The sequence below is a fragment of the Pipistrellus hanaki genome (genome assembly GCF_964339955.1).
Source record: "Pipistrellus hanaki genome assembly, chromosome: 5".
NCBI classification, from domain to species: Eukaryota; Metazoa; Chordata; class Mammalia; order Chiroptera; family Vespertilionidae; genus Pipistrellus; species Pipistrellus hanaki.
This window is the reverse complement of record NC_140507.1, coordinates 4051690-4077465: the sequence shown is the minus strand read 5'-3', so window position 1 is coordinate 4077465 and position 25776 is coordinate 4051690. Positions and strand designations below refer to the sequence as shown.

General features: G+C 48.4%; 1 protein-coding gene across 1 annotated transcript; it reads left to right on the top strand.

The window, feature by feature from the left end:
- The first annotated feature begins 770 nt into the window (after positions 1-770).
- Positions 771-25307, top strand: ATP6V0E1 (ATPase H+ transporting V0 subunit e1). Its single transcript, XM_084886240.1, has 4 exons — positions 771-995; positions 5802-5849; positions 16229-16350; positions 24858-25307. The coding sequence occupies exons 1-3, from the start codon at positions 892-894 to the stop codon at positions 16320-16322; spliced, it is 246 nt and encodes an 81-aa protein (XP_084742366.1). The 5' UTR covers positions 771-891; the 3' UTR covers positions 16323-16350; positions 24858-25307.
- Positions 25308-25776: the final 469 nt, after the last annotated feature.

Genomic DNA, 25776 nt, shown 5'->3' with positions numbered 1-25776 from the left:
GGAGCCTTGTCCTGTACAATAAAAGGTTGTGGGTTTGATCCCTGATCCTGGCACATATAGGTGGATGTTTCTCTCCCTCTCTCTCTCTCTCTCTCTCTCTCAAATCAATGAACATATCCTCAAATGAGGATTTTTAAGAAAAAAGCACTGACTTTGAATATCACACCATGAGAAGTTGAATCCTGGCTCAGCCTCTTATCAGCTTTGTGGCTTTGAGCAAGATCCTGAACCTCTTCCCTGAGCCTTAGTTTCCCCACTGCAAAGTGGGGATAACTGAAACTCCCTCATGGGCTCTAGTGAGGTGTTTACAACGAGTTTCGTGATGTTTCCAAGTTACAGCTCAGACAGGAATTTATGGGCTTTAACGATAACTTACAATTGTTGAAGTTTGTTATATAAGAAGAAGATAAAGCCTGGCCTGGGTGGCTCAGTAGTTGAGTGTCAACCTGTGAACCAGGAGGTCACGGATGGATTCCTGGGAGCTGTGGGGGGCGTGCAGGAGGCAACCCATCAATGATTCTCTCTCATCAATGATGTTTCTCTCTCTCTCCCTCTCTCTGAAATCAATAAAAACATATTAATACTAAAAGAAGATAAAGCTGTCAATATGCAACCTCACTCTTTTCCTAAAAGGGCCGCGTTCTTAAGGAGAACTACCTTGCCGAGCTCCTAGTGACTTGACCCTCCGGTGAGTGACATCCCTCCGCCAGGTGGGGGTGGAGCCTATCTCTCCAGACCCCCGAGGGGCGGAGCCGGCGCGCGGGTCACGTGAGGACGCGGGGGGCGGGCCCTGCGCGCGCTGGTCACGCGGCCGGGTGTTGACACTTCCGGGTGGGACCCGAGCGCGGCGGCGGCGGCGGCGGGGCAGGGGCTGGCGGCGCGGCGGCCACCATGGCGTACAGCGGCCTCACGGTGCCGCTGATCGTGATGAGCGTGTTCTGGAGCGTCGTGGGCCTCCTGGTGCCCTGGTTCATCCCCAAGGGTCCCAACCGGGGGTGAGTGCGTGCGCCGGGCCCGCAGGCGGAGGGGCCGCGCGGCCGGAGCGGCGGCGGGAGGGGGAGGGGGAGGGGGAGGGGAGGGCGGCCCGCCCCGGAGACCTCGCCGGCGGCCCCGACCCCGGGCTGGCCCCGCCGAGCCGGCCGCAGCCGCGTCGGGGACTCCCGGCCGCATCGCCGGAGGGTGACCTCCGGTGGGCCATTCGTGGGGGTGAGTTCCAGGGGGATTTTTTTCTCGCGTCCCCGTCCTGGGTGGGTGTCGGAAACGGGTTCATACCGACCCAGGAAGGAGTTGGGGCTCGGTCTGCCGCTCTCCGCCCAGACGAGGCCTCGTTTGCCTCCGGGAAGGGGTCAGGCCAGGGAAGCAGACGTCGCCCTTGCACTTCGCACGCCGCCGTCGCAGTCGCGCAGGGCGGGCTGTGCAGCGACGTGCAGCCCAGGCCTCGCCTCCCGCGGGCGCCGGAGGGAGCCGGGCCCGGGCCACGGCGAGGCCCCGCCGGAGGGCAGGAGGCTTTCTGGTGCAGAAACCCTGCGTCATGCCTTCTGCAGGGCGCTCCCCGCGACCTTGCGTGTGAGAAACAAGTTCTTAGGGTGATCGGTTAAGAAATACACTCCCCATGTCCAATAGAGCTTAACCTATGTGGTAAGTAAACTTTTATTGTATGAAATAGAGGCTTATCTTCAAAGGAGCCTTAGCACACTTTTTTTTTCCTTTTGCCTTTTTGTTCCTCTTTTGCTTCTGAGTCATTTTTTCTCGGCAAGATCATGTGGGGTGAAACTTAGACTGAAGTCACCGTTTGTCAGGAACACCATTTTCCTCTGAAATTAGCTGGTGGCTTCACAGTGCTTTGCCCGCAGAGCAAGCGTTCAGTAAGCGTTCCTTGAGTGGATCATTCCATGGCCTTTGTAAAGGGAAAGAAAAGAATGTTCTGTGGCCTGAACCCTTCCTTGCTCTCTTAAATAAACGTGTGTTATTAGACCTGTTACTTCCAGTAGTTTAAAAGTAAGACATGCAAGGAGGAGAATGGTACATGAGATTCCACCAGGTCCCCTTACCTTCCTCCCTCTCATCTTCCCACGCAGTAATAGATGAAATAGAGAATGTCAGAATTCAGGGGTTATGAAGGCCGTTTATAGTAACCAAATGTAAGTTCTTAGACTTGTTTCTCCTCCTGGAGTTAGTGTTTCTGTCTTCAACTATGAATTACACCAGCCATTGTCAACCGTTGTGCCACAAGCATTTTAAAAACATGAATAGCTGACTATTTCGTCCGGGGCACTGACCTCTTTCCCTGGGATTGCCAAATAAAAAAATGACAACGGCCAACACAACCATAGCCGTCAGGTGAGAATGCCCTGTGATGAACCCTAAATATAGGTCATATAATCCAGTTGCATCTTATTGGTCGGGTTGGATAAGGTTACATCTGATTGGCTCATTCTTGATACCAAAAATCCTTAGACAAGCACCTGATTTTTTTTTTTAAGTCATTTTGGAGCAAAAGGGGTAGGTAATTACTGGTACTACTATTTATTTTTATTTTTTGGAACTAAAAATTACACCTATATTTTTGTCAGATCGGAAAATATATATATACATATATATATATATATATATATATATATATATTGGTGTGCCACAGAATTTTAGTCACTAGCCGAAACCGGTTTGGCTCAGTGGATAGAGCGTTGGCCTGCGGACTGAAGGGTCCCAGGTTCGATTCCGGTCAAGGGCATGTACCTTGGTTGCGGGCACATCCCCAGTGGGCGGTGTGCAAGAGGCAGCTGATGGATGCTTCTCTCTCATCGATGTTTCTAACTCTCTATCCCCCTCTCTTCCTCTCTGTAAAAAAATCAATAAAATATGTTTTTTTAAAAAAGCATTTTAGTAACTAGTTTACATGTGTTATGACATGCAAAAGGTTGAAAATCGCTGCTTTACACTACTGTCTGCCTTTGCAGCCTTCATACGCAGAAAAGCATTTGTTAATGTGTTGGTAGCACTGACCACTCCTTTCTTAAAGACCTCCATGGGGGTCCCACCCGTTTCCCCCAGCCTCGGACTCCATGCCCATGCTGTTACCAGGGTAATGAAATGCCACCTCGTGTGCATTTCTGGCCCTAGTGTCACGATTCAGGTTTGACCTGCTAGTGACACGTTATCCGGGTCTAAGCCCAATCCTTATATTTCCTGCTCTTGGCAGGATTGAGCTGGTCTTAAAACACAGAGCCTCCTCGGAGTTACTGTATTCCATTTGGAGAAGCACTGTCCCTGCTGGGCGATCCCTGTGACCTTGAGCAATTTACCTAACTTTTCCACATTCCCATTTCCTCATTGTCAAGTGGAAATGTTAGTACGGAATTAGTACTGGTTTTCCTTTACCTCCTGAAAAGATTGCAAATTAATTTTTAAAAATACATGAAGGAGATGAATTGCTTCAAGGACTATGGTGAATTTTTAAAACAGGAGAGCCTTTTTTAAATATATATTTTTGTATTTCAGAGAGGAAGGAAGAGCGAGAGAGAGATAGAAACATCAATGATGAGAGAGAATCATTGATCGGCTGCCTCCTGCATGCCCCCTCTGGGGATTAAGCCTGCAACCCAGGCATGTGTCCTTGACCGGAATCAAACTTGGGACCCTTCAGTCCACAGGCCAATGCTCTATCCACTGAGCCAAACCAGCCAGGGCCAGGAGAGCCTTTTTGATTTGAAGCATTAAGACAACTTCATTAAGGAGATAGTGAAGTAAAGCACCTCCATTCGTAAAGGTGCCCTGTGTGAGGAGAGGAAGGAAGCCTTGGATGTTACATCCTTTCCTGCGAGACCCCTGCACATCCGAAGACAGCAGATTGGGTGGTGAGTTTTCCAGGACCTGGGAGGCAGGGAGAAAAAAAGGCAGAAGGGAGAACTTGTGAATCTACATGTACCTAAAGCGCCTTCCTCATTCTCTTCTGTGACTGACAAGTGTAGGATAAAAGGGCGAAATCGGGTCTGTGCCTGAATCAGCTCTCCGGCCATTCCCGTTGTCAGGGTTCCCCTCGTTTCTCTTCAGCCAGCCGCATGTCTGTGTGAGGCTCAGGTGTGTCACGGCGGCTCCCTTGGCAGTAGGTTGGGGGAGGGAATGGGGAGGAGACACAGGAATCGATGTGCCAAGAGTTACAGCGCATTTTTTTTCAAACATGCAGGGCTTTTTCAGACATACAGAAAAGTAGGAAGAGTAGTATGACTACTGTATGCCACCAGGTAGATCCAGTAATTGTTATGTGTTCACATTTGCTTTATCTCTGAATGAGTGTGTGTGTGTGAGCGCGCACACACACACAATTCATAGCACTTTTATCTCAGACTCCCCTGTACACCTTTATCCTCCTTTCTTGCTTTGTTTTTCTCCATCTGCATTTCTGACCTCTGGTAGGTAGATAGGTAGATCAATCAATCGCTCGATCTTGTTTGCTTATTGTTCCACTTGTTTGTTGTCTGTCTCCCCCACGATCATGTAGACTTCATCAGGGCAGGGGTTTCTCCTGTTTCCTTCACTCCTGTCTGCCCAGAGCTTGTACATACCAGGCACTCAATGAAAATCTGTTGAATGAATGAATGGATGTGCCAGTATAATAACCATAGAGAACACACACCCACAGCACTTCTAAAGCATGAGATAAAAATATCAATAGGAGTTCTGATCTTTGCTTCCCGCCTTCTAGGAGACAGTCCTTCTTACTCTGTGTGTGTGTGGGGGGGGTGGGGAGGGGAGACCTTTCTCTGGACACGACTCTTGGGGATGGTGGTGGCACTGAGAGATGTGAAGCCGCAGGGTGATGCAATGAAAAGAATACTTTAGAACAATGAATCCAAGGTGATTGCCGGTAGAATGAGAGGAAAGGAAGACAGTTGGACTGTGCCACCCGTTAGCTAGACGAACTTGATAAATCTCCGTGCTAAGGTGGGAACGGGAAGGAAGAAGCGCACTAGGGAAGGATGCTTTAGAACACATGTGTCAAACACACGGCCCGCGGGCCAAATCCAGCCCGCCAGGCCTTGCAATGTGGCCCGCACCGCGCTGTCATCACTGCACTCCGCTGTCAGTTTATGACATTGTCAGTTTATGACTGTTCAGTAAACCATTCGGCCCGCGATTTAGGCTGGATTTTAGATTTTGGCCCCTTCTCAGATTGAGTTCGACACCCCTACTTTAGAAGGACTAGCCCACAGCAGTTGGTGACTCTGAGGGTGCAGAGGAGGCATGAGCAAAGAGATGACAGCTCTGAGGGTGGGGTGGTGGGTGGAATGGCAGAGCTGCTTCTGGGGAGCAGGAGATTCAGAGGGGAGCCTTTGGGAGGCGAAATGGGAAGAGATTGCATGGAGCCAGTTTTAGAAGTGTTGACATTCACCAGATTTAACTTTTTCAGAGAGGAATGGAGACGGGGAGAGGTCAACACTAGAGAGTCACATTTTTAGAAGTACAGTGTCATTTTGTGGTGGAAGGGCCCAGTGGGGTAGTTCCTTGGATGTCAAATGAATTGTCACTGCAGCCTTTGCGTTCAGTTTTAGGTGGGTTTGGATTAGACATCTAAGCATGGCATCAGGGCATATCCCTTTAAATACAAATAAAGTTTAATTATTTACTCTAACTTCTACCAAATGCACCCCAGGTGCAGTGCAGTGTGGGCGCTGGGACAGATGCAGGTGCATTTTCTGGGTGCACAGTCCCTGCTTTTTGATCACTCGGGAAGGGACTTGAACCATCCTTCAGTGTCTGCTTAGTTTGCAAGGTCCTAATTGTTGTTTGTTGTTGTTTTTCAGAGTCATCATCACCATGTTGGTGACCTGTTCAGTTTGCTGCTATCTCTTGTAAGTAACTTTTTCCTAAAGTAATAAGCATTATTCGTGGCATTTATGATGTATGTGATGGGAAATGAAATAAGTGGAGCATGGTTGTTGTGAAACTTGACAGCTTTGTTTCATTGAAGATTGTCCTCATGTCTGAAGAATAAAATAATGTCTGAAGAATAAAAGTAGCACACTTTAAAAAAAAATTTAAAAACCCCACAAAATTTAAAAAAAGAAAAATTAGCACACATTTTCTATGTTCAGTATTTATATTTACATAATTTTATAATTATACCATTACTTACATAATCTATACTAATAAAAGGGTAATATGCTAATTATACCTAGAGACCAGACATCTTACTACCTTCCTTCCAGATAAAACCACAGTGGTGGGGGCCGAGGCAGAGGTGGTTAGGGGCAATCAGGCCAGCATGGGAGGGCAGTTGGGGGCCATGAGGCCGGCAGGGGAGGGCAGTTGGGGGCCATGAGGCTGGCAGGGGAGGGCAGTTGGGGGCCATGAGGCTGGCAGAGGAGGGCAGTTGGGAGCCACAAGACTGGCAGGGGAGGGCAGTTGGGGGCCATCAGGCCAGCAGGGGAGTGGTTAGATGGCGATCAAGCTGGTAGGCAGGCAAGTGGTTAGGAGTCAGCAGTCCTGGATTGCGAGAGGGATGTCTGACTGCCAGTCTAGGCCTAAACCGGCTGTGGGACATCCCCCGAGGGATCCCGGATTGGAGAGGGACTCCCCCGTCTCTGCATGAATTTCGTGCACCGGGCCTCTAGTTATATATAAGTATATTTACATAAGAACTGGACAGATACTCTCTCCCTCTGCCAACCCAGGTACAGTTTATGCCCATCAGAAATTGTCATTGTAGTGCTTTGTAGTTCACTATTGTAAAATATTTAGGCCTCATTTCACTTAAATATCTCACCATCTCAATTAAAGCCATTCTTTTTTGTTTGTTTGTGTCCATGGACTATGCATATATGTTCTTTGGTTAATCCCCTGTCCCCGTAAAAGTCATTCTTTTTTCTGACTGTTCATCTACCGAACTGAAGTTGAGCTAAAATTGTAATCAAGTAGAGTAAGAACAATTTTTTAAATAAAAATTTTTTAAAATAAATTTATTTTTGTGAATCCTCACCAGAAGATATTTTTTCCATTGATTTCTTTAGAGAGGGTAGAAGGAGTGAGGAGGAAGAGGAGGAGGAGGAGAGAGAAAACACATTGATGTGAGAGAGAGAGAGACATCGATTGGTTGCCTCCTACACTCACCCTGACTGGGGCTGAAGATTGAACCTGCAACCCAGGTAAGTGCCCTTGACCAGGAATTGAACCCATGACAGGCCAGTGCTTCAACCACTTAGCAATCCAGGCTAGGCCAAACATTTTTAAATTTAAAAGTGTAATAATTAGCATCTATTTGTATAGATTATATTCATTTATATAAACTGCTGAGTAAATACTATTTTAGGGTATGTAAGATAATCCTCAACATATATGTTTGGGATACTGTTATTTAGCCTCATGAGTGGCAGAACTGCAGTTTAACTGTTTGAAAGACGTTTCCAGCTCTTGTCCACCTTCTCCCCTTCAATGGGGAGTGGCACCAGGCAGGCCCCGGGAAAAATCTGAGTATTACTCGGTTCATGGAGAAAGCTTCAGAGTATTCAAAGGCGAGCTCTCGCCTCTCGCTGTCTAGATTTTAGACCATTTTCCCCTTCGCACCACCGTGTTGTGCCAGCCGTGTTGACTGGGTTCATGCTGTCTTCGGTGTATTCACAGAGCTAGTGCACAGATTTCCAAAATTATTTCTTTCTTTTCCTTGATTATATGTCCTACTTATTAGCAAGTTATCTGTCTAAACATTGGGTGTAACTTAAACGCTAAATATTTTGCATACCTGCTTCCACAGAGGGGTGGGATTCTGCAGTAAATCAGAAAGTCAAAGAAAGCCTGCTGTTTGGTGCTAGCAGGTACCGGTTATTTCTTGAAAGAGCCTCTCATGAAGGAGGACACACCCAAAGGAACTGGATTTTCTAGGCAAGGTCATGTTTTGAAATACATTCATGGACTTTTTAATTGCCTTCTGTTTGTGGCAATATTTTCCTCTTCCCAGTTTGTTCTAGTTGAAGGTTAGATTCTGTGGGGCGTGACGTGTCTGAACTTGGAATAAGCCAGGATCTCTGCCACTGCGACCAGTTTGTGTTCATAGTTCAGCAGAGGAAAGCCAATTTCAAAACAGAAATCCAACTGGGGCCCGGCCATCCTGGCTCAGTGGTTGAGTGTCGACCTATGAACCATGAGGTCACAGTTCAATGCCCAGGTTGTGGGCTCCATCCTCAGTGTGGGGCATGCAGGAGGCAGCCGATCAATGATTCTCATCATAGATGTTTTTATCTTTCTCCCTCTCCCTTCCTTTCTGAAATCAATAAAAATATTTTTAAAAAAGAAAAAAGAAATCCAACTGGGGACAGGCTGATTGCTGGTGAAACTTCTGAGAGATGTCAGATGGGAAGCTGGATCTGAGGAGAGATGGTTGAGGGCCCGAGACTGTAATGTCCTCAGGCAGTGGCTGTCTACGGGGCCGCTGCTGGCATCCTGTGGGCAGAGGCCAGGGCTGCCGCTGTCCTTCCTACAGTGGGCAGGACAGCCCCTCCTCTCAGCAAAGAACTGTCAGCCCCCGATGCCAGTGCTGCTGCCACTGAGAAACAGGCCTAAGAGAGAGGCCAGGGCCCGAGCTCAGGAATGCCAGCTTGTAGGTGCTTTGATGAGGAAGGACCAGAAAACAGCACCCTTGAGCCTCCCCTTTGAGATAGGGGGTGTGGCCAGAATGATGAAGAAAGCAGAGGGTAGTACACTCAGCAGGCATGCTCCCCAAGGTGGAAGTCGGTGTTCCCTAAGAGTGGGAGAGAACTCTCTGGAGGCCGCATGGCAGGGAGGTGGGGAGGACCAAAGAAGTTCGTACTCCCATCGCCAAGCCTGAGCCATCTGGTGTCAGCCTTTCTGAGTGAGAGAGCCCCCAGGGAGCCAGGTGTCAGGGCAGCTGGAGGCAGCCTGCGTGTGAGACTAGGAGGAGGTGTGTGAGTGAGTGGCAGCTCTTGGAGCAAATGACAGAGACCCAGGGGGAGCGGGTGGGGAGGGGAAGGGCGGGATGTAGCAGAGCAGTCTGGGAAGGAATTTGGATCGTGGTAGATGGTCCTGGGAGGTTTGGGGAAAATATTTTTTCTGGCAAAAATTGAGATAAGAGAAGAGATCTGTTGAGCTTAGCTCTTCCAGTTCCTGTTGGTGGGCCAGGCTGCACCTGAGGCTTTCCGTTGGGGGCAGTCGGGAGGCCTGGGGGTTGGGCACTCTGCTTGCCAGTCCCGGCACTGGGAAGTTGGGTCGGGCTTGGTTTTGTTCCCAGTACAACTGCACCATTGATTGAACAATTTCCTTTCTCCATTCAGTTGCTTTGGCATCTTTATTCAAAATGACTTGACCACATACGTGTGAGTCTATTTCCAAACTATCTGTTCTGTTCAGTGACCTCTTTGTCAAGGCTTATGACATACCATACTGTCTTGGGTATTGTAGCTTTGTATTGAATTCAGAGTCCTCCGTGTGTGTTCTGCAAGGTTTTACAATAACCACCTATGTTTCAGAATCACTTTGTCAGTTTCTCCAAAAAGGCCTGTTCACTATTTCTTCTTTCGTCTCCAGTCTGTTAGTGGGCCCACCAAAGATTTTTTTTTCTTTTCAGTTTGTGTATTATACCTTTTAGTTCTAAAATTTCCACTGGGTTCTTCTTTTTATTGTTTTAATTTATTTTCTGAGATTCCCTATCTCTAGTACCATCCAATAGTTGTTTGTTTGTTTTTGTTTTTTTTAAATATATTTTATTGATTTTTTTACAGAGAGGAAGAGAGAGAGATAGAGAGCTAGAAACGTCCATGAGAGAGAAACATCAACCAGCCGCCTCCTGCACACCCCCTACCGGGGATGTGCCCATAACCAATGTACATGCCCCTGACCGGAATCGAACCCAGGACCTCTCAGTCCGCAGACCTACGCTCTACCAATGAGCCAAACCGGTTTCGGCCAATAGTTGTTTTTTACATTTTGTTATTAGAGTTTATTAATATACTGTCTATGGGATGAGTTTGATACTCTGCTATTACTGGAACCAGAACCTCGCCTATTGACATTTTTATTTTCCGGTAGTTTAGTTGTTATTTCTATAGAAGTTCTTTTGCTTCTTTTATAGTTTTGCTTCCCTCTCCCTTTTTCCTTTTCTTCCTCCTTGCCTCCCTCTCCCTCTTCCTTCTTTCTCCCTGCACATATTTTAAGCTTATCTTATTTCTTAAGACATAGTTTATTTATCATCTGTATCTGATCATTCCAGTATCTAAAGCCCTTCCATTTCTGTGTCTGCTCTTTGCTGCCTTCTACTTCCATATGTGTTCAGTTATGGTTGACTGCAAGCTGTTAATTTTCCCTGTAATTTTACATGTATCCCTTCTTCGGGGTCTGGTATGAAGGCGAGCCCCTCCCAGAAAGGAGTCACATGCTTCTGTTAGATGCCTGAGGCCATCACCAGTGTGGCTTAATTAAGTAAATTCTGGATATGTGTTTATTTTTTAGAAACCAGAGAATGAATTTGAGCTGTAAACCATCATGATAACCAGTTCTTAGTGGTGACCAGTTCTTCTTTCTTGGCACTTGTATTTAAGACAGGTGGTTTTCCTAGCGTTTCTCTTGAGGGGGTTCTGTTTGGTTTGTCTTCACCTTGGGGTCTCGGCTTTTGCGGGGACGTATGTGAACATTGTATTAGATTCTTTGCCTTGTCTGGGCCCGGGCTTCACCTGCTGGTCCCCATCGGAGTCAGTCCATCTGCTTTAGTGTACGGTCTCAGCACGAAAGCTCTCCTCAGTCACTTCCTTCCCTCTCCGGGTACTTGCCTGCACTCAGCCTTTTGCTCTGAGAATTACGTACACTTCTCTTATGGGTACATTGAAAATATTTGGCTGTCTTGACTATAGTGGAAGGGAAATCTGCTAGATGAAAAAGTTTATTTTTCTTATTCTGACTGTATAATTTTTCCCCTTTATGATTTGGCGGGTAAGAGTATTGTTACAGACTTTGAACTGGAAGGCCTGGTATAGAGTATGGAGAAAAGAAAGGAGAGGTATTTTAAGAGCTGGCAAAAGCAGAGCATACCTCTGCTGTGTGAAAGGATCGAGATAGGGTTGGCATCGATTAATGAAAAACCATTTTGTGCCTTCTCATCCGGAGCTTGGGGTCCTCTTCTCAGCTCCCATGGCTGTGGCAGAATTAAGTTCCTTGTGGTTGTAGGACTGTTCATTTCGGGTCATTCTCAGCTCCGAGAGACCACCCACATTCCTTGTGGAGCAGCCATTCCAACTTGAAAGCCAGGAATAGAGTCTCCTTGTGTAAAATCCTTCTCATCCTGTAGCAGTCTGAGTCTAATAAGGAGATAAAAACCACACAGTAGGTTAGGCAGAGGAAGGGTAACAACATTATGATAAGCTCTGACAGAAGAGTGTAAGATATAAGGAAACTCAATATGGTCCTCGGGCTGAGGGAGACCCAAGGAAAGACAGCCTTGGAAAGGATTCGGACCTCGTTGGAGAAGGTGTGGCCAGGCTGGAGTTGCTGGGTAAACAGGATGCCACCTCCTGATACAGGCGAGAGCAGGTGGCCAGGGCCTGGGTGTGGAGCCAAGTTCCTGTGCCAGTGCAGCCGGCCTCCAGAGACTACGGGCCATGCAGGGGCTCTGGTGTTGGGGTCAGAGGGCTGCCGGGAACTAATTTCCAGGCTGAGGCTACCAGACCAAAGAGCAACCATGTCTGGGCCCAAGCCTGCTGTCCCTGATGTCCTCGTACCCACCCCGCAGACTCCCTGTCCCCGCCTGCAACTTCCCTCCAGCTCCCTCTACCGAGACAGCTTACCACTGTGCGCTTTAAGGAGAGAAAAAGGAGGTCAGTTGTTTGAGTGCACACTAAAGGAGATGTTCCGAGCTAATCACTCGAAAGTGACACACACGCTCCACACGCCTTCGTCAGGGAGAGCCTGTCCCTTTTAGGAACGCTCCCAAGTGGGTCACGTCCACCCAGGACGACTTCCCTTTCCTCGGCAGCTGTCTGTCAGAGCCTGATCACAGGAGTGGCCATCGTCCCGTTCAGGGCCTCGGGATTAGACGGGGCGTGCGTGCCAGGGGCTGGGTATCTTGGGGGACATCCAGGAATTCCGCCTGCCGCAGAGGGAGGGGCGGAGAAGAGGATGGCTCAGCGCTGCGTGAGGGACTCCTCCGTGCGGTGCACCGGTTGTGTTTCATTCCGGGCCTCAGTGCATCGCTGTCTCACGGGAAAGAGAAGGAGTGACTAGTATTTGTTAAACGTCTGTTTGTCAACCACTCCACAGAGCATTTCATATACTCGTATTCTCTCGTTATTTCTTAACATCTGGAGGCAGGGATTATTATCTTCATTTTACAAAAGGGGGAACTGAGGCTTGGGGTTGTAAGGCCACTTGCCTGGACTGGAGACAGTCGGCTAATATTCATGACTAGTGACCCAGTGCACAGATTTGTGCACATTGAAAGGAAATTAATTAGAAGGGGCCGGTGGGGCGGGACTGGGTGAGATGGGCCAGACACGCCCTGGAGCCAACCTCTCATCGTCCCTGGTCCCTCCCTGGTGTCAGTGGGGATCCCTCTGGCAGGCGGGGTCCCTTGGCCTGCCTGGCCTGCGGGGATCTGGCCGAAACCGGCTCTCTGACATTCCCCTAGGGTCCCCAAGTGCGAGAGGGCACTCTGCAAAGTTGTTGTTGTACAGAGTGTGGAACGCAAACGCAATAGTGCAGTAAACCAGATTCGGGGCTGACGGTGTCCCAGCAACATGATGCATGGCCCTGTGAGGAATCAGCTCCCTCCTCGATGGTTTTGGGGTGCGTCATCCGAGAACCACCGCTGCCAAGTCACTGCAGCTCAGCAGCTCCTGTGTTGAGTGTCAGCCCTCTGGTGGTCAGTGCACGTCATAGGGACTGGTCAGACAGTCAGACACTTAGCATATTAGCCTTTCATATGTAGGTAGATAGCTGGAATTAAAGCCCTGCCCAGTACTGAATCCATATTTTCTAATAGCATCCAATAATACGTGCCTTTGAAAAGGGGTTTGTGTCAGTGGATTGGGATGGGGGCAGATAATAGATCATCTCGGTGGAGATAGTGCAAGTCGCTCTTCTGTGTCTCTGCTGTCTCTTAAGGTCACTCGTGTCATCACCCTGGCAGGAGGGACAGTGGATCAGAAGAGAGGTCCTTGCCAACAGGGAAGCTAGGCATTTATCCGCTTGATCTGTGCGTCACCAGGAAGTAGCCATGCCTCTCTGTTCCTTGTTCTCATATCAGAATGTGAAACAAAAGAACAAAGCCAGACCTGAGAGAGCTGGGAGTAGCTCTATCTGGGGGGAGGATCCTAACCAGACCTGAGAGAGCTGGGAGTAGCCCTGTCTGTGGGGGAGGACACGCTGGCTGGCTGGAGAATCCTAATCATCCAGAGCCGAGCTCATGGCCAGGGGCCTGGGAGTGTGTGGAATGAACCCTCCCAGAGCACAGCCCGCTGCTCCGGCTTCTCTCTCACCAGCTGGGCCCCCCCGCAGGGCTTGGTCCCTCTGCTCATTCCTCTTTGCAGCCCCATAGCTGACCTGGAGCCTGGCATTGGTAACGATTGTGGGATAAACCGGGACCTTTGTGTCAGCTGGTACCGTGGGACTCTAGGGCGTAGTGTCCTGTCTTTGGAATAAAGAGCATGGACTTGACTTCGGGCCCATGCCAGCTCTGCAGATGATGTCACTGCACCATTGCTGCCCCGGGCATTTGAATAATCTCAGAGGGTTGGTTAGGAGGCAGGACTTGGGTATGGGGACACGTGGAACAGCTTGGCAGATTTGAAGGGTACATTTCGTTCTCTCTTCCTGGACACATGAAATAATAGGATCATTGGAATATGACCTCTTCCTCCACCCACTTCCATCAATTCAGACTGGGTTTTCCCCTCCCAGCTCTCCGCCGTGTTTGTGGGAGTTCCAAGTCGGGTCGGAGTCGGAAGGGCAGGCACAGAGCTCAGCTGGCCAGAGGGGCACAGTTCCCCCATGACATTCCAGAGGAAAGGCCTGGGCCGTTCCCCAGGGAACTTTTGGAACTGTGGTTTGTTGGGGTTTTTAAGTGAGATGTTTCACTTGAATCAAAACATTAAAAGCAGTATGGAAAATTAAATTCAAAAAAGTTTCTTGTCAAAACGGGTTTGGCTCAGTGGTAGAGTGTTGGTCTGCGGACTGAAAGGTCCCAGGTTCGATTCCGGTCAAGCGCATGTACCTTGGTTTCGGACACATCCCCGGAAGGGGGTGTGCAGGAGGCAGCTGGTTGATGTTTCTCTCTCATCAACATTTCTAGCTATTTCTCTCCTTTCCTCCTCTCTGTAAAATATCAATAAAAATTAAAAAAAAAGTTTCTCAATGTGACCTGAGCAAGCAAAGTAGATTTTGTTCTCGCTTCTAGATATTTCTTCCTTACCTCAGGTACCGAAGGCCTGTCCTGGACTTAATCAATAATCAGCAGATGGCTTCTTTGTTCCTTATCCCCCGATCAGTTTAGGTTTTGCTGAATGGATGCCTTCGAAGTGCCTTTTGTGGTGGGGACGTTCGTCCGACTGGTTTCCGGTGCAGGAGCTGCCGCCACCAGTTAGTATTGTGAGCACAGGCCAGTCACTTAGCCTCTGCCTGCCTCAGTTTCCCTAACTGCATTCCGGGAGGCTGGAAGGAAAGGTCCCGGTGAAGCAGAGCGTCCATAATGTCACAGGCTCTCTGGTCATTGCAGTGTGCAGCCAGGAGGGAGGGCCCTGCACAGCGTCACAGGAAGCTCTGGGAGCCGGTGTGGCATTCAGTACTCGGTGTTTTTGGTGAAGAAGGGGGACAGGCTAGTTTAGGGTCTAACATGCTTTTTATTCAGGTGTCCGAGCATTGGCCAGTTACTTCTGTCTCTGACGGGAGGCCGGGCGGCTGCTTTACAGCCAGCGTCTCTGCCTGCTGGGTTGGGGAAGTCCTGGGCCTGTGGAATTTTCCATGACTGAGCTCTGCCCCGTGAGCGAGTCCTCGCTGCAGTCACAGAGCGTTCCAGTGTGTCTGCCTGTGCGGCCCTCCCCTCCTCTGTTCCAGTGTCAGAGCTGTTACACCCCGACTACACGGTATTCTGTTTGTGTTTAATACTCTGGTTCTCAGGACGGATCAGAGGATCTCATCTGAATTAGCTTTTTGTTTATGAAGTGAGTCAGCCTGCGGTATCTGCTCCGGCCCCATCTTCTCAGGTGTCGTGTTACCTGTCACAAACCACCTTTTGTGGGGCGGGCGGGGCGGGCAGGTGCACTGTTCTGTAGGCGCAGGCTTCTGTGTGGGGCTGGGCATAGGTGAGCAGACCCGGCCTGTGGGTCCTTAGATGGAAGAATTCTGAACATGACAGTAAAAGGAAGAATAGGGACCCAGCCAGACAATGGCCTGGTTGGCTAGGCCAGTTCCCCTCTTATAGGGGGAGTCAGGGTCCTAACACTCTTTGCTTTGGTTCCGGCTCCGTGGTTCTCCTATGGCACTGGGTGTGTGAATAGTTCCACCAGACAGAATACCACTGTGGGCAGTGCGAGAAAGCGTTAGAGACGCTGTGTGCTGCTGTTCACGTCCTACCCGGGCTCTCTGTAACACCCATTGTACTTCCTGCAGAAGCGGGCCTGATCCAGAGCCGCTCCTTGTCACTGACAGTTGTTAAGCCAGCCGCTCGGTTCCGCTCTCCTGGGGCTCAGCCTCGTGGTGATGGTGGTTAGAGAAGGGGCACTCGGGGTACAGCCTGAGTGGGAGATGGTGGGCCGAAATTTAACCCGGCTGTCCCGGCACAAATGGGTGTGGCATCTGGGCTGCAGTTCTTAGCAGCTGTAGAATGGATAAGGAGCACTCGTTCCTCCTGAGCTTAAAGTTAGGTAAAAACTCTGAGGGGACGGCAGGGGTGGGCTGGAGGGAGCCGATGGAGGACTATGTAATATTTTCAAGAATAAAGAATAAAAACAACACTCTGAGGTAAAGACGTGTGAATTCAGGAAATCTTAGACACTTAGAGTAGGAATCGAGAAACTGAGAAAAGACAGCTGCCTAAGGCAGGTGTGTCCTGTGATCCAGCTTGTGGTAAACTGTCAGCCTGGCTCCCTCATTCAGCACGATGGGCTAGGAACTTGTATTGAAGGTTGGTCTGAACAGAGCCGACTTAGGTTTGATAAACCCATCCCGATTGAAAATGGTCCTGTTCCCGCATGATTTCACCACTCTCGTTGTCATTCCTCCCCCATTATGCTTTCAGCTGGCTGATTGCAATTCTGGCCCAGCTCAACCCTCTCTTCGGACCGCAGCTGAAAAATGAAACCATCTGGTATCTCAAGTATCACTGGCCTTGAAGAGGAAGACCCGCACCCAGCCATCGAGGTGACTATGCCCTTGACCTTCCTCATCGGTGTTGTCAGTCACCCTGCTAGAGTTTGCCCTGACTTTTCCTCAGAGTTCTGTGGCCACTTTACTACTTGGCAAGGGCTGGCACTGAGAGCAAGCATGATCTCACGAAGAGACGTAAATTTGGGACGTAGGTCATGTGCTTTACCAAAGGGTTTATCCCCAGATTCTCTTAAATTCTGTTTGAAACCCAGTGTGATGGACAGGATCGACCTGGCATGCCGGCTGTTGGACACGGTTCGGGAAAGTGACCACTGGTCGTTGCTGTTACGAGACCCAGCAGCTTCGAGAAGTGGCCGGCAGATTTGACATTGGCATTGCTGAGTGCTCTGGGTAGAGAGAGACGGGTGCTTTTTGAAAATGGGTCTTCACACTGCAGCTTCTATTCGGTTCTGAGTATTGGAGGTCAGGAGCGGTAGCGCGGAAAGATTGAAACACCAGCTGAGAGGCAGGCAGCTGCTGTGTGGTTTGTTCCTGTCTCCACCGTTTTGATAAAGGGGAGTTAGCGCTCAGTGTTCGGGTTCTGGCGCGGCTCTGGGCAAGGGCGCCTCTTTGGTGGCACTGTGCCAGCCAGGAGACATGGTGTCTGGCTCCTGGCTTCAGTGATGCTGAGGGGGTTCAGGTAACGGCAGCCTGGGCCTCCCGTTGTGAGGTTCTCTGTCGGCCTTCCACCAGTGACGTCATCCATCAATGAGTGGGGTCTGAATTGAGTGTTACCGGAGAAATTGCACAATGGTGAGTTTCTAGTTCTACATTTGATTCGATGACTCTAAAAGAGCTTCCCTTCATCAATGAGGATTATTGAGTAACCTTGAATTATAGATAATACAGGAAAAGCAGGATACATATTTAATTTAAATTTTTAAATATTTCAGACTACAAGTTGTTGGTGCTCAAGTTTCTTTGAGGGTATCCAGTGAGGTTTCTCTTTCCCCCTTTTTAATTGTAATCACTTACATTTATTATCTTTTTTATGTTCACCTAGAGGCCCGATGCACGAAATTCGTGCAAGGGGCTCCTCCCTTGCAGCCCTGGCTTCGTCCAGAAGGTTGTTCGGCTGTCCGGTCTAATTAGCATATGAACCCTTTTATTATTATTATTATTATTTTTAATATATTTTATTGATTTTGTACAGAGAGGAAGGGAGAGAGAGTTAGAAACATCGATGAGAGAGAGAGTCATCGATCAGCTGCCTCTTGCACACCCCCTACTGGGGATATGCTGGTAACCAAGGTACATACCCCTGACCGGAATCGAACCTGGGACCTTTCAGTCCCCAAGCCGACGCTCTATCCATTGAGCCAAACCGGCCTTGGCTGAACCCTTTTATTATTATAGAGTGTTCTTTCTTTGGCCTATGGGAGCCTGTCTAAATGGGCTTCTGTGTCCTTTTGATACTACTCTTGTTCGTCTCCTTACTTTCTGGCAACATCAAGATGTCCCAGACCCTTCTGGTGTGTGTCCTGGCCCAGGCTTCCAACCAACTGCTCCTCCAGTTGCTTTCTGAATTTCCCACAGAAAGGATCCTGGCTCACTGGTCAGTCCTCCAGCCCCGCTGGCCCTGGTTCCTTTCAGTGGTGATGGTATTCACAAGTCAGGATCTGATTGCGAGTGCGCCTGTTTCTGCCAGCGTGCTGTTGCTTCTGAGTCTTTACAATGGGCAGAGCCAGAGGTGTGTACTTTTAAGAAGAAAAAGGATCACCAGTTCATGTTAGCATTTCTAATTCAAATTTGACATTACAAGTTTTTTACTTCTTTGGTTTTATACTTGAGTATCATTCGTATATACTATAAATCTTAGCTCCTAAAGACAGTAACTTAATTATTTACTTTCCTTATCCTACAGTACATATAAAATAGTTTCAAACACCATTATAACTACCAACTATAACTTTATTGAGTACAGTTTAGGATATCTTTTCTGCTTTATTTTCCTTAGAACAAATAAAGAACAGAATGCTGTATTCTGAAATCCTTGAAATAATTCTTTTTTCTGGGGGTTATCAATTTGATAGGTAGTTAGATTAAGTTTGATTTTGTGTTCAATTCATGGTAATTTTTTTATTTGCTGCTATTTTGAATATTTCCAAAGTCAATATTTGGAAAACATATTTCCAAAGTCAAAATTATAAGCAAGATATATTCAGAGAAGTCTGTCCTTTGGGTGTTTCATTTTGCTTAGGATAAGCAAATACATATGTGTGTGTGTGTGTGTGTGTGTGTGTGTTTTATCTCCCCCTCACACACACAGCTATTATGGAAAACATATCTGTACTATTCTATAGCTTGCTTTTTCCCTGAACACTGAAGCCTAGAGCTTGCTCCTATCAGGGTATAGAGATCTTCCTCAAGTCTTTTCATAGCCATTGATGTCCTTCTGGGTCTTTCTAGTCTTTTGCTATTGTTAATAAAGCCACAATAATATCCTGTGCATATGACATTGTATTTTTTTTTTAATCATCACCCAAGCACATGTTCATTGATTGTTTTTTTTTTTCTTTTTGAGAGAAGGGGAGGAGAGAAGGGAAGAGGGAAAAAAAACAAACACATTGATGTGAGAGAGAAACATCAATAGGTTGCCTCCCATACACACCTAACCGGGGGTCGAAACTGCAGCCTAGGTCCTGACTGGGAATTGAACCCACACCTTGCAATGTATGGGACCGTGTCCCAATCAACTGAGCCACACTGGCCAGTGAGACAGCATATATTTTTGCTAGTGATCTTTGAGTTAGATTCCCTGAAAATGAAATCTCTGGGTTAAAGGTAAAAATACTTTTTTTAGATATTACACACTCCCTTCTCTAGGGATTGTGCTGTTTTTGCATTCCCACCAACAGTATAACCTGTTCCTAAGCTGGATTTGTGCCAATCTGATAGGTAAATAGTCATTTTTTCCCCTCTTTGCCCAAAGGCGTTTTGATTTCCCTCTTACATGGATTTTTTTTTTTTTTTTTAAAGATCGGATTCATAACACTTTTACCCGCTTTTCTCTCCCCCCCTCCCCCCTGGTTCTCCAGTTTTCTAACCTTTTTAACTATGGTGACTGTTAGGTAAGGAGCCGATGGGGCTTTAAAGCTGAGAACTTCCAGCACTGCCTGCGTGACCTCTCCGCTCCTCACCTCCTTCCCTTAGGATCATGCTGTCTGGCCCTGAATACGCTGGTGTGTGGTCTGCAGGTTTCATTGGCCGTCCTTTCCCTCTCCTGTGTGTGTGTGTGTGTGTGTGTGTGTGTGTGTGTCCTAACTGATGAATTCCTAACGTTTGCACTCTGGTCCACAGCACCAACTGGGGCTGCTGCTTGAAACCCTTATGTTGAGAGGTGGTTCCTTTAAAAGCAAAGTGCCAGGAAGCAGAAGGGCACAGCCAGGCGAACCCTATACGTCCATTCCACGTTTGTGGTGTGATTATGGCAGCACCAGGACTCTAGGCCTCTGGCGGGACCACATCAAGAGATCTGATGTGTGTGTAGCATTGGAGCAAGCAGAACTCTTAAGACGTAAACTCAAAAGATTGAGCTCATTTTGAACTTGGAACTTTTATGGTGAAGTGGGATGATGAAGAGGCGCAGAAGCCAGACGTAGGCCTTCTTCATCTGGTGAGGAACGGTGTTTGATCTCGTGCGTGGTTTGTTTGAGAGCCCAGGCTTGGAAATGAGCAGGTGTGAGTTAGACAGGTATTCAGCAAGAGGAAGATGAGAAGCAGTTGTGAAAGCTTTGGGAGAATTTTATACTGGGGCAGTCCGCTCGGTCTGAACAATACGGTTGAACACCTCGTCCACCTTTTGCTACTTTCATCACTTTCCCTGCCGGGATTTTCTCCCGGGTATCCATAGGCTGAGTGCCCGCATGTTACAGTCATTGGCTGCAAGTTTTGCCCGAACTGGTCAAAACAGTGCTCTCTCCGTCTTCCCCTGCCAGCCTGTCCCCCTCACCGTGGCACTGTCAAGCAAGGCTGCTGTTTATGGCGAGGTCCCGTTCCCCACAGCCTTGGGGTGTCATGCTAGTGTCATGTGTCTCCTTGGAGTGGATTTGGCTACAGCCCCAGTGTCCTGGGGTTGGCTGGTTTGCCACGTCATGGTACCATGTTAGAGGAGTTAATACAGTGTGCCATGGCCCTACAGGGCAGCCATTCTGTTTTAGTCCAAAGTCTAGACCGGGGGCGGGGGGAGGGGGGTGGACAAGAAAGGGTTTGGGTAATTAGGCCCCTGCTCCGGGCAGGGGGCGGGGGGGGGCTGTTTTTCTGTGCATTCCAAACATATCTGAGTGCTCATGAGGCAAAAGCACTGAGTGGGCATTTCAGGGAGCCTGTGGAACAAAGCCGTGCCTGTGGCAGCAAAGCGGTGCGAGCTGCTGTGGGTGCCGCGTGTCTTTGATCTGATCTCTGCATATTCTGCGGCCACTTCAAGCTCAGCCACGTCTCCATTTCCCTTCCTGATGCCACAGCTTCCTCTGTCACTTAGCATCAGAACCCATCGATCCCTTCTTCCTCCTCTTCCTCGAATCCAGTTGACCCTGTTGACGTCTCTGTCTGTTCCTCGGACACCCTAATTTCTGACCCAGTCACTCAGCTCCGGGTTACTGCAGTGGCTCCTCACCCGGTCTCCCTGTTCCTACAGGCCGTGTAACCACAGCCTCGCCCCGTGTGTCTTCCTGGTAGAGCACTTCCGGAGACAGCTCACGGCCCGGCCGGACCCTCATCGTTCTCCGTGGCTGGAGCAGGTCTTTAAGCTGAGGCCCCTGGGTGCAGCGGGTACAGGCCCCTTGAAATGCTGTGTACCTTGTAAGCTCAGCTTTGTCAGAGTCACCAAAGGTCCCTGAGCCACAGAAGATCAGAAGGACTGGTCTGCAGGCCTGTCCACTTTCTAACGTGGCGGTCCGGGCCTCCCGTCTGCCCTCTGACCACCTTGGCAGCCTTTGCTCCGCTTCCCTCTGTGACCTGTGGTTCCTGCCCACTGCTTTCCTGTTCTTGGCCTACTTAGCTTTCCTCACCCTTTCCTGCCGCCCGCTGCCTGCAATGTTCATTAATCTATAATAGATAGCAGTTAGTAAACACCATTTTTCATTCTTCGGTCTTATTCTGCTCCCCCGTCCCCTTGCGGTTCTTCCTGGTGCTTCTTGGTGAGTGTCCAGCCTGCAAGGCCTTGCCCTTCTTCCCTGGCCACTTGGTTTCAGAGGAATGTCTTCCCCCTAAATGTGTTCAGCTCCCGGCTTTTGCCATTCATTTGACTTGCCAAATACCAGTACACACCTTAGTTTGCTTGAATACTTCTTGTTGTCCATCTCCTGCAGTAAGTACATACATTACACATAACAATAGACAAGGAATTATTTTGTGAATTTGTGATATCTATTTGTGAATAAAGATATATGCAGCCCTAGCCGGATTGTCTCAGTGGCTATAGCATCGGCCCTCCAATGAAGGGCTGTGAATTTGATTCCGGACAAGTGCCGTACCTCAATAGCAGGCTCGATTCTCTGGTCCTGGTCGGGGTGCGTGCAGGAGGCTACCAATAGATGTGTCTCTCACATAGATGTTTTTCTCTATCTCTTCCTTTCCCTTCCACTCTCTAAAGCACAATGGAAAAATATCCTTGTGTAAGGAATATATACATACATACATATATTCACTCATCCTTCCCCGAACCGATTTTCTGGTCTGCCTTAGTGTTTTGATGTTGTCTTCATTCTCAGTTTTCTCTGAAAGGAGCTTTAGTGATCTCCTTACCAGGTGTACCAGTTAATAATGCGGATTTTATAATCAAAACACATAATTTCAAGAGAAACATCAAAAATGCTTTATTCAAAGTAATGTCCATCGCTAGCTACACATTTCCCCATCTTTCAGGTAATTTGTGGATACCATCCCAATAGAACTTTTCTTGTTTTGAGGCAAACCATTCAGAAACCCAATTTTCCACTTCTTCGTATGTTTTGAAGTGCTGCTCAGAAAGTGCGTGTGCCATCAATCGGAACACGTCATCTGAAGGAGCAAGGCCTGGTGAATATGGCGGGTGGGTTAATACTTCCCAGGCAAGATCTTCTAACGTGTCTTTAACTGGTTTTGAAGTGCATGTTGGTGCGTCATCATGAAGCAAAATTACTTTGCTGTGTCTTCTGGATCATTCTGGTCCTTTCACGATCAAAGTGTGTTCAGATTGATTATTTGTTGTCCGTAGCCATCAGTATTAACGGTTTCACATGGTTTTAATAGCTCACAATACACCACACCTTCCTGGTCCCACCAAACGCAGACCATTGTCTTCTTTCCGAAGCAGTTTGGCCTTGCAGTTGATGTTGATGGTTGACCTGGATCAGCCCATGATTTTGTGCGTTTGGGATTCTCAAAATAAATCCACTTTTCATTGCCAGTCACAATTTGATGCAAAAAAGACCTTTTGTGCCGTTGAAGCAACATTTTATTGATGACTCTGGTTTTCCATTTGTCTTTCGTTCAGTTGATGTGGCACCTGTTTTCCTTCCTTTACAATCTTTCCCATTGCTTGTAAACGATCGGAAATTGTTTGCTGAGCAGAATTTAATCTTTCTGCAAGTTGTTTTTGAGTTTGACACCCGTCTTCATCCAGTAATGCTTGAAAGTTGGTCTTCAAACTTTTTCAGTTGACCTGGACATTCTTTGCCTTTCACATCAAAATCATCACTTTTAAAGCATTTAAACGAGCATTCACAAGTATCTTGAGATGGAGCATGCTCACCATAAGCTTCCTGAAATATATAATGAAAAGCAGCACTTTTCCTCAAAATAAAGCAATGAATTAAAACTTCCAGCAGAAGTCTTTTTTGGCACTAAATTCAACATTTTTAAATATCTGTGATGTTAAAATATCTATGATGTTAACACCTTCATAAAATTTGACATGAAGTGTTCAAGCTTGTTGTCAATACAACAAAATAGCATACATATCAAATCGCTTATATATTAACATATGTGGAACTCCATCTATTGAAAAAATCTGTATTATTAACCGGTATACCTGGTATTTTATAAAACGAGGGTGTGGGCTCTTGGTCAAGTTCCATTCCCCCATCCCATTCTAATCAGAGAGATAATTAGAATACGGGCTTCTTTAATTCACTCCAAAAGCAACCATAGTGTATGCCATTAACATAACGCTCACTCACATGCATCTTAAATTGGCTGTCATTGAGCTTGAGTGGAAATTATTCCCGGTTTCTCCGCGGCTTTTCAAAATTGAAGACCTACTTTTTCATTTCGTGATTATTTTATTTGTCCAAAAAAGCCTAAACCATGAGGAGTCTAACGAGTACATTCCTAGAAAATGACCAGACAGAACATCTGTACCTGCTCTTCAGCATCCTCAAGTAAATTCCTGCCGGGCCGGAGCTCAGGCCTGTGCAGAGGAGCCGTGCTCTGCTGGGGGAGGAGAGAACGCTCCTTGGATGGGGAGGATGTTTGTGAAGCTGAGGGGGGACGGGGGTGGTGGCCTACGACAGCCACCGGCTCTGGAACTGGCCCTCTGCGCCTGCTGCGGCTCTTTCCTGCTCCTTTGTGAGACTGGTCCTCCGATTCCATCTCGGGCTGAATGTACCTGCCGCAGGGCGTCCTGGCAGCCTGTGCTTGCCACCCCCAGGGCGGTGGCGCTGCCCAGCTTGCACCAGTCTCTGCTTCTGGGCGCCTGGAGCCCGGGCTTGGGAGCCTTTTGCCCCGCCGCACTGTGGACTCTCCTGGCTCTGTCCACTGCCTTGCAAAGCCTCAAGGGCCCATCTTGACCTCTCTGCGCACTGTTTGACCTTCAGTCTTGTCAGACCTGCCTGCCACAACCGTGTCTCATCCAAATGTAACAAGCCCCTCCACATTCTGGAAAACTGTGGTCATACCAGCTCGTTCCCTCGCCGCCAGCTCAGCCGTGTGCGGAAATTGCCTTGGAAGGACGTTTTCTTCTACTTGCTTATTTAACTTCAGAAGTAGCATATGTGGCTGTATTTATACAGTTACAAAACATGCTTTATATAAAGTGTTTCCGCGACCGACCGCGTTAGCAGTTGGATGTGTGAAGATGCCTGGCTGTGTACTGGCTCTGCGAAGGTGGGGCTGCAGCTTGAAGCTTCTAGCCACTTGCGGTGGCGGGAACAGGGAGCTCGCTGGGAGCAACTTCAAGCTCCAAGGACAGGGAATCTGCTCCTGGGAGTCTGACAGAACGGCTTGCGGGAGCCTGGCTGCCTTGCTGTGAGAGGAAGGGAAAGAGACTCTTGAAGCCGAAGTGAACTCATTAGGTTCCAGTATGATCGGTCTTAGTCATTCGCTCTTCCTCTTTCTGTGACACCGTCAAACCTGCTTGTGGTTCTCAGTGTAGCAGTGCCCTTGGCGATGGGACCCTTGTCACAGCCTGCAGCGCCTCCCCGTCTGCAGGTTAACGGAGCACCTCCGTGTCGTGTTTGATGGACGGGGTTGATGTCAGCGGGCGGGGTGGGGCCAGTGACCAGCCCGGCTTTGTTTTGCAGGTCATGGCGAGAATTCCTCTAGATGTGCAGTCACCTCCACTCCGGGCGCCTTCCCGGGCTCGCCTGCTCTGGCCCTCCTGCCTTAAGCACCCACAGCAGAGTTGACCTCACTCCAGTGCAGTGCTTCTCCTGTTAGCCTTACACTCTGACGAACGATGTGCCTCCTTACTCTAACGGTGCCGATGCCATCACATGTCTGTGCGCTCCTCTGAGACAGAAGGCGCTCTGGGACTGTGGACCGGAAGATGGCTCCTGCCTGCTCATGACACGGGGACCAGTGACGTGTGCAAACGCTGTCACGGGACAATAAGACGCCAGTGCAGCAGCCGTAGGAGAGCATGTTCAAGGGGAGATCTGTCCCGACAGAATTACACCAAAGTCTATTTTCAGGATGAATTTCTTACTTCTGCCATCTTTTGGAATAAATTATTTTCCTGCTTTCTATGGAAACCTGGTGTTTGTGTTTGTTAAGCTCATTTTTTACAAGCCTCTGTGTCTCTAAATAATGCCTTTAAAAAGGCCTTGCAGTTGGAACTCAGGTTGGATGGATAGCAGTGGCCATGTAGTTTGAGGTGCCTGAAGAGACTGGTAAGTACTTTTCTTAATTGTTCAGTAAGCATTTGAGGGCCTCCCCTAGCCAAGGCACTGGAGGAGTCAAAGATGTAGAATTTGCGGTTTGTGCAAGTTCAAGAGCTGTTCTGCTATTTGGAGAGGAAGATCAGTCTGCGTAGGGCCATGGTGCATAAAAAAGTGGTTACGATGGTGAGCAGGTAGCAGGTCGGTGCCAGCCACAGGGACAACTTGGTTCATTGGCCAGTGGTTCATTGGACCGCCACACCCTCAGACCCAGGACTGAAGAAGCCCAGAGTGAGTAAAAAGCCTGGCACGGGGCAGTAGTTCTTAACAGCAAGCATCTCAG

What these genes read in the sequence shown, in the direction of transcription:
- ATP6V0E1 (XM_084886240.1), top strand. Translation starts at nt 892, where the DNA reads ATGGCGTACAGCGGCCTCACGGTGCCGCTGATCGTGATGAGCGTGTTC. An exon ending in CCCAAGGGTCCCAACCGGGG is followed by an intron (nt 996 to 5,801) that starts GTGAGTGCGTGC and finishes GTTGTTTTTCAG; the next exon opens with AGTCATCATCACCATGTTGG. An exon ending in TCAGTTTGCTGCTATCTCTT is followed by an intron (nt 5,850 to 16,228) that starts GTAAGTAACTTT and finishes TTATGCTTTCAG; the next exon opens with CTGGCTGATTGCAATTCTGG.